The following is a 7,907-nucleotide window of genomic DNA, read 5'->3' as shown; positions in this document are numbered from 1 at the left end:
GACGATAACAATGGTTGTCATTATTAAATATAGCTTATTTTTTTAATTTATAATTAAAAAAATATTTGAAGAAGTTATGTTTGTTGTCTGTGTATTTTTGTGTACTCTTATATACTATTTGTAGATCTATATACTATTTTTTAAACAATGATATGAATTAAAAGTGCATGTTTTAAAAAACTTGAGTGGAGTTCGCCGGGTAAGGCCGGAGCCCGGAGGTAAAGCGAACTTGTTAATTTTTATAGAATTTGTCAGGTCCAACAAACTTGTTCAAATATAAAAGAAAAAATCGTATTTAAAAAATTAAAATTCAAAAATTATATTTAAAAAAATAATAAAATTTTTTATTTTATTATTAAAAAAATCCTATAAAATTCGTGTGTGCTTTAACTATTTTTCTTCTCTGGTCCTCACCCTAATGAAACCAGATTATACCCTCTAGTTTTGCGTTTTGAGTTTCGCGTTTTCTCTCTTCTCTGCCACATCCCACTAGTATAGTAAATTCTTGCTTGGCTGTTGGACTGAAAGTCTGAGACACAGGCACGGTTTGATAAAGTTCTATCGTCTACCCTTTCTTTTATATTATAAATATAAGAAGACCCTTTTGGGTTTCTCTATTTCCCCTTTGAAATCGAATTGTTGAAACCTTGTTTTTGTCCTCCTTGATCGTGCATACTAAATTCGAAGGCTATAACTTATAATCCATATATGTATTTTTAGTAGCTCCGGTTTTGATTTTCTGTGCCTTTTTTTTTATCATATTAATTAATATAGTTTGCCTAAGATACTAAGATGATTGCATTACGGTGTGACTGATCCATGTTATAGGATGGGTGGAAGCTCCATTGATGATGACTGGGAATTTAGTTCCTCCTCTAATGAGATTCGAACAATGATCCTAGTTGGACGTACTGGCAATGGCAAGAGCGCCACAGGTAATAGCATTCTTGGGAGGAAGGTTTTCAAGTCAAGGGCAAGCTCATCTGGTGTGACCAGCACTTGTGAATTGCAGAAAACTGTCTTAAAGGATGGCCAAATTGTTAATGTTATTGACACCCCTGGTAAACAAATGGATAACATGCCATTTCATAACTTCTTTGTTTGCGTTGCGTGGAGGAATGTCATAGTCATAGAAAATGTATTTGTTTTATTTTATTTTCAGTGTTTCTGGTTTTGTTTTTCATAAAATTTGTAAAAAGAAAGCATGCTTGTCATCTCCCAACCTAACTTTGTAATCTTTTGTAGGACTATTTGATTTTTCGGTTGAATCTGAGTTTGTTGGGAAGGAAATAGCCAAATGTATTGACATGGCCAAGGATGGGATTCATGCTGTCCTTGTAGTGTTATCGGTTAGAACACGTTTTTCTCAAGAAGAACAAGCAGCGTTACATAGCTTGAAGACTTTGTTTGGAAACAAAATTGTGAACTACATGATTGTGGTCTTCACCGGTGGTGATGAACTTGAAGATAATGATGAGACCCTTGATGATTATTTGGGTCGCGAGTGTCCGGAGCCCCTAAAGGTTTGTTAATATTAATATTATCAATTTATTCTATTTTGATTTCTAGTTCTGTCGAGAGCCATGCTTAATTTTATATAAGCTCCTACACCTTTTCCCTAATTTCTTGATTTAGTGTTCCTTTTTGTGCATCACATAGGTAACTTTAATTGGGTTGTTAATCATTTTGTTGTAACTGGGAATTTAGTGACCTTCGATGCTTTTTCAGAGACGTGGTGATTTTAAATCAGTTTTTGAAATCGTTGTGTTGGTTCATGGTTTATGCATTAAAAGTTAAGTAATTATGCTAGATATCCTCCTGAACTCCCTTGCCTATCATTGTGGTGCCTTCAATAGCAGTAGAGATAGCATTGTTGTATTTCTTCATTTCTTGAGCATCTTGGAATATATGACTAGGAAAAATTTAAGTATCACGTTGAGTTTCAATTCAAATTTTGTAGGAAGTTCTTGCTCTCTGTGAGAATCGCTATGTGCTTTTTGACAATAAGACTAAAGATGAAAGAAAGCAATTTGCACAAGTTCAACATCTTCTTTCTCTTGTGAACAAGGCTATATCACAGAATTGTGGACGACCTTACATAGATGAGTTATTTGTAGAACTGAAGGTGAAAGCTTTGCAAATCAGGGCAATTATGTTTTTCTTTTGTTTTTAATTTTAAATTTAATCGAATCATGTATATGATGACAATGACTTCATTACTTGATTAAAGGAGGGAGAAAGTAAGATGCGTAAAAAACAAAAGGAAGTTGATTCCTCGGAAGGATATTCAGAATTGCAGAGGCTGCAGTTTAAGGAACAAATGCAGCAAACATATGATGAGCAGCTAAAACGAATTACTGAGACGGTACATTTATGTTAATATGTTCGGATTTATGACTTCTGATATTTGTCAGTCGCTTGATTTTTATCTAATTTTCCTGAATATCAAGCTTGATGATACTTTCTTTGAAGTGATGGAAATAAGAAAATCGGATTTTTATGATACTTTAACATAATTACATTGAAAATGATTTAATGTCTCTTCCATATCCTTTTGATTATTTTGTCTCTATGCATCATTAATCATTGCTTCTTTTTGTGTTACTTCCTTTCCTTTGGTTCCAGAGAAGTATATGTATATGTATCTGAATGCAAACTATGTCTAGCTACATTAGTTTTTCAATAAATCACTGTGTCAAAATGGACAATTATTTGGAATGGGGAAGTCATCTAGGTACATTGTTTAATGCTTTATCATTAAATGATAATGCTTTTGTAGGTGGAAATAAAGCTGAAGAAAGCTACTGCTAGGCTCGAGCAACAACTGGCAGAGGAGCAAGCTGCAAGACTTAAAATGGAGGAAAAAGCTACGTTAGCTCAAAAGAGATCGGATGAGGAAATTCGAAATCTCCGAGAACATCTTGAGAAGGCACATGAAGAACTACGTAAGCGTGAAGAGAATCGTTGTGCTATTCTTTGATATTTGATGGCGGATCATGCCCTTATTTATCCCAAACTCTCAAGTTAATGAAGCCATATATTTATTTTCAGTGTTTTGACTTGAGAGTTAAAGCTTAGACTCACCTGTTTGTATATTGCCAATACTTATGGTTCATGGGTTTTTAGATTCGACAATTTGATCCGATCATTAAAGTCAATTCTCCAAAACTATGTATTGGGATGGATCTCTTTTTTCTATACATGTTGCATTATTAAGTGATTGAATTAAATACTTAGTTTTTAAATTGTCTCAAATGAGTGGTGCTTTGTTGGTGGTGATGAGGTTTATGGTGCGCCATAGAAGACTTGGTATACAAGCCGTACCTCGTAATAGGTATAATCTCATTGAAAGTATAAACTCACAATTAATTTGGCCCAAAGTCACTCACTCAATATATTTTCTCTTTCCGTATGAGACACAAATTAGGTTTAATTATTCTGCAGGTTTTTATAATTTTACTAAATTTTCAATTAAGTCTTTATATTTTTTTTTTTTTCAATTGAGTCTTTAGATATTAATTTTTTTTAATTTAATCCTTACCGTAAAATAATATAATATTCTATTCAAAAATCGAATATTATCCTAATTAAGTTATGATGGCTAATTAAACCCACTTTTATTTTTTTAAAATACCAAAATCACCCTTCCCATTTTATCCAAAAACAAAGAACCTAGTCAGCGCTTGTTCTCTGAAGTCACTGCGTTTCTCCTCCGATCCATTCGTTGGTGTCGTCCTCCATCTGCGGCGGCGGCGACGTCGTCATCGTCATTAGCGGCGGCGACGTCGTCGTCGTCATTAGCGGCGTGAGCGTCCATTGTCGTCATCGTCCGTCGTCCTTGGTCTGCGCTGCACTGCTCTGCGCTGGTCATGCGTCTACTCTACTCTGCTTCCCACTGGTGGTGTGTCGCTTCCGTCGTGTTCCCTCGCCGTGGATCGCTACGCCGCTACTCGCGTCGCCACACCTCGCCGCACCTCGCCTTGTTGCCTGAAGTCGATCTGCCAAAACAGGTAACAGATTAATTTTTTCTTTTGTTTTTTCAAAGTTAATGAAACAGGTACACAAGGGTTTTGTGAATTGATGAATTGACATATGAATTGGTTTTGCTGATTATGAATTTACTTTATTGTTGATGGTTGTTGCTGTGATGAATACCATGCTTCTTCTAACCACCGGTTCTGTTCTTGTCGAGGCTTCGCCTCATGATTTCTTTTGGGGTGGAGGTCGAGATGGAAAAGGCTTAAACTATCTTGGTCGCTTATTGATGAAGCTAAGATCAGAGTTTCTTGGCGAGTCGTCATCATCGTGCGAACAATTGAAGTTTTTAACAGTGCGTTCTATGTCTTCCTATTTCTGAAACAATTTATCTCTGTTCTTCATCTTTTGTTTTTTGGTATACAAATGACATCTTCTAAACTCGAACTAGCTTTACATGTATTTTGTTTGCAGTGATGCTAAAATTAGCTATATCTCTATTGTAACTTAAGCTCAACTGCTTTGCCCATATTGTAGTGTACGTCATGGATGTTTAGGATAATGAGTTGTATAATGAGTTGTGGTTTTGACATGTTCATCTTTTAATTCATTTATCAATATGATGTGTCAAATTTGTGTGAACCTTTTTATTTTTCCCTCTTCTTTCTTTTGGCAGCTTGTCTGATCAATGAGCATGATCAAATTGATCCATTTTGAGGGTTTGGGTGAGTGCTGATTGGACATTACTGCAACTTTAGTTAGAATCTATGTAGTTATTTTGTTGACATCCTAGTTGATAATGAACTTGTCCAAGAAAGTATCCCAAACGACGATGTCAGCTCCTTGATGATATAACCCCTGATTTCAAGGTCGTGGGAGAAGAGTCCCAAGGTCTTAATGACCTTTCTTTAGCAGGCTTATCCATACATGATGAGATTGAAGGCTTGATGTTTCATTCTTCTAAAGGAAGTAGATATATATTCAATGAGCAGGAAGAATTATCTCAGCAGCACATTAATGGCAATAACTTTACTGATAGACCAAGGTTTTTCAATTCTAGCTTTCGGGAGGATCCATCTTCAGGAAGCACTTTGAACACCTCAGCAAATTCTTGGGATAGGCCAATTAGGAGTGCCAACAAGCTTGTTAGCAGTGGTCAAGAGGGGTTTACTTATGATGATAACTCAGGACATGGATTCTTAAATGACATCTTTGCTGAGAATGCAATCGTGGATGATACTAATTTGAACCCTTTGGAGTTCTGAACTTGTTGGGACACCTGATGGACTCAAGTCTGCTCTTTCAGAATCGGTTGTTATTAATGTTATTGTTGATCTTTATGCCGGTTCAGAGAATGGGGGTTGTTATTAATGTTATTGTTGATCTTTATGCCGGTTCAGAGAATGGGAGGCTGCAACACAAGAATTGATTTCCAGATTTTATGTATTATACTAAAATTATGCTTTCTATGGTTTTCATTTTTAGATTTCAAATTACATAGCCTTGTGGTTTTCTATAGTATACCATGATATGATAAAGACACAAACTATATTTCATGAATCTACATAAATGTAAAATGTTACATGATCATAATAAATACTTGAATGATGGAAATTGAATTTTATATATACTTTTTACTACTATTTCTGTTTTATTTTATTCATTACTTTTTTTGTATGTTTTTAAGATAAGGTATTTTGAAAGTCAAAAAAATAAAAAGAAATTATTTTTAGTACAATTTGTATATAAATAAACAAAAGAATGATAGTGACACATAATTAGGCCTAAACCACAGAAAAATGTAGTGGCCGACACTATGGCAATTGCTAGCATTGGTACAATTTCTAGGATGTTTAAGTTCATTCCAATACCAGGACTGAATCTATCTAAGAAGAAATGAACCTTTCTTAAATTAGTCTGTTTTATTTTGATGCTTTTGGATTACTGTTTAGAACATGTTTGTTATTGTGAAGGAAACAGACATTCTTTTGGAACTAGTTTTCTTGTTGCCTTTATATTTTTGTGTGTTGAAAAATGTAGACCTTTGATGATTTTTATGGCTACTAAGCTTAGCCACTTTATTTCGATACTCTACCAAAATATTATGTTAAGTTTGTATCTGGATATATATTATTAAAAGCTGCGGTGGTTTGGATATATACTAACTATTTTTATGATGTTCATCTCCATTTGTTAGTTGTTACACTAAAATTTGCACAAAAAGAGGACTTAATACCATGAAATCATATATTTCATAGCCTTTGAACTAATATCAACCATTGCAATACAGTAATTTCTCAAACAAAATACAATGCCAAAGATGCCTAAACAACCACAAACATACAAAACACAACAGCTAATTCTAAGACATCCATGTCTCTTCACAATTGGATTCTCTTCAACCTTCTCCAACAACTGTTTCTCCCGTTGCTTCACTTTCTCTTCCAATCCATGATTGAAGTCTAGAGCAATTTCTTCTCCCCCTTTCACTACACTGTCCATCTTATAACCAAATATCTCATAAAATCAGTCGAAAAAACTGCAATGATCTTGTTTTTCCTGCATTTACAATAACAAAAATCATTACCATTTTTAACGATGTCATTGCTTCAACAATCCAAAATACTAATAATACCTTAAACTGAATATCTAAAGAACAGTCTATTCGAGTTTTTCGGTGTGTGAAACCTGCAGATTATAGCATACGTCCTGCACTTGCACTTAGGGTATTCTCCTTTTTTTTACTCGACCCTTCGCGAAGCAAGTCATGCGACCAACACTCATCTCTTCACTAGAAGTTGCCCACCTCATCGCCGGGTTGGAGTCGACATGCTACCTCCGCTTTCCATTACCTACAACGAAGATGCGCGACGAAGGTGCAACTCACCCTTGCACAAAGAACAAGAGGTTGAAGACGATATCCTAATTTCAACAATATTCCCTTTTAAAACGGACTTAACTTATAATAAAGAGGGTTGGGGCCAAATTCCTAATTAATTTTCCTGAGGAAAAAATTGTCTGATATCACAAATTTTAAAGATTTATTTGAGATATTACTCCAAAAAAATAGGATATTCTTCTTGGGATCAGTTTTGAAATATATAAATAACTAGTGTTAAACCCGTGCGATGCACGGGCTTATATTTAAATTTGATAAGTTAAATTAAAAATAATATTTTATATCTATATATTTTTTAAAGTTAGTATAACACTATTATCGTCCTTATATAATAAACGTGTTAAATATGTTGTTTTATCTTTATTCAAAGTAAAATATAAATAGAAGAGTTTGAAATTTATAATATTCTTGAATCATAAGGAGGGAGACATGAAAAAAATAAAAACATATATAATTGTAATAATAGCATGTTAATTTTACACTAAATTTTTTTATCAAAAAGCTAATAAAAATTTATCGACAATCTAGTATCTTACTAACTTCATTAGAAAAGCAATTGGCATAGGATGTTGTGCTCCTTGTTACACATTTCATTTCAAATCTGAAAAAGGAGTTATAAATAAATTAGTTATATCTATAGTAAATATTTGTACAAAAGTATAAATCATAACATGCTATTAAAGTGAAAATAATATTATTCTTACCTAAATATTATTAAAAACCTCTTTGAACACGACATTTGTTGTTGATAACTTTGGATTACCGTCTTCGTCTAGAATTAAAACCCTGAGGCCACTGCGACTCTTAACTCTTGACAAAGCAACATAAAGTTGTCCATGGGTGAACACTGATTTTGGCAAATAAAGTCCTACATGTGATAATGATTGACCCTGACTCTTGTTAATGGTCATTGCAAAGCATAGTGTTAATGGAAATTGTCTCTGTTGGAACTTAAATGGCAATCCTGAATCTGAAGGGATCAAGTTCATTATTGGAATGTACACTTTATCTCCAATATTTCTACCGGTCACTA

The 7,907-nt window shown here is 34.0% G+C and overlaps 2 protein-coding genes across 5 annotated transcripts; both read left to right on the top strand.

Annotated features, from left to right (window-relative positions):
* Window positions 1-407: 407 nt before the first annotated feature.
* Window positions 408-3,245, top strand: LOC107491496 (immune-associated nucleotide-binding protein 9). Of its 3 annotated transcripts, none has more exons than XM_016112334.3 (6): window positions 408-540; window positions 829-1,061; window positions 1,246-1,523; window positions 1,961-2,125; window positions 2,231-2,365; window positions 2,780-3,245. In XM_016112334.3, the coding sequence occupies exons 2-6, from the start codon at window positions 830-832 to the stop codon at window positions 2,978-2,980; spliced, it is 1,011 nt and encodes a 336-aa protein (XP_015967820.1). In that variant the 5' UTR covers window positions 408-540; window position 829; the 3' UTR covers window positions 2,981-3,245. The 3 variants fall into 3 exon arrangements, with proteins under 3 accessions (XP_015967820.1, XP_015967821.1, XP_052118429.1); XM_016112335.3 differs by having other exon boundaries at window positions 415-555; XM_052262469.1 differs by lacking the exon at window positions 408-540 and adding an exon at window positions 547-687.
* A 348-nt stretch (window positions 3,246-3,593) lies between these two features.
* LOC107491497 (riboflavin biosynthesis protein PYRR, chloroplastic) lies at window positions 3,594-5,410 on the top strand. 2 transcript variants are annotated; one of them, XM_052261330.1, is made up of 3 exons: window positions 3,594-4,010; window positions 4,193-4,330; window positions 5,036-5,410. In XM_052261330.1, exons 1-3 carry the CDS (start codon window positions 3,870-3,872, stop codon window positions 5,093-5,095), a joined length of 339 nt encoding a protein of 112 aa, XP_052117290.1. In that variant the 5' UTR covers window positions 3,594-3,869; the 3' UTR covers window positions 5,096-5,410. The 2 variants fall into 2 exon arrangements, with proteins under 2 accessions (XP_052117290.1, XP_052117291.1); XM_052261331.1 differs by having other exon boundaries at window positions 3,608-4,010; window positions 4,652-5,410.
* Window positions 5,411-7,907: the final 2,497 nt, after the last annotated feature.

Source organism: Arachis duranensis, chromosome 5, assembly GCF_000817695.3.
Source record: "Arachis duranensis cultivar V14167 chromosome 5, aradu.V14167.gnm2.J7QH, whole genome shotgun sequence".
Taxonomy (NCBI): domain Eukaryota; kingdom Viridiplantae; phylum Streptophyta; class Magnoliopsida; order Fabales; family Fabaceae; genus Arachis; species Arachis duranensis.
This window is presented reverse-complemented; position numbering and strand designations above follow the sequence as displayed.

Bases quoted from the DNA above. Each gene is read 5' to 3' on its own strand.
- LOC107491496 (XM_016112334.3), top strand. From the start codon at position 830: ATGGGTGGAAGCTCCATTGATGATGACTGGGAATTTAGTTCCTCCTCT. The intron at 1,524-1,960 runs GTTTGTTAATAT...CAAATTTTGTAG, and splicing joins AGTGTCCGGAGCCCCTAAAG to GAAGTTCTTGCTCTCTGTGA. The intron at 2,366-2,779 runs GTACATTTATGT...ATGCTTTTGTAG, and splicing joins TAAAACGAATTACTGAGACG to GTGGAAATAAAGCTGAAGAA.
- LOC107491497 (XM_052261330.1), top strand. From the start codon at position 3,870: ATGCGTCTACTCTACTCTGCTTCCCACTGGTGGTGTGTCGCTTCCGTC. The intron at 4,011-4,192 runs GTAACAGATTAA...GTTCTTGTCGAG, and splicing joins AAGTCGATCTGCCAAAACAG to GCTTCGCCTCATGATTTCTT. The intron at 4,331-5,035 runs GTGCGTTCTATG...TTTCAATTCTAG, and splicing joins AACAATTGAAGTTTTTAACA to CTTTCGGGAGGATCCATCTT.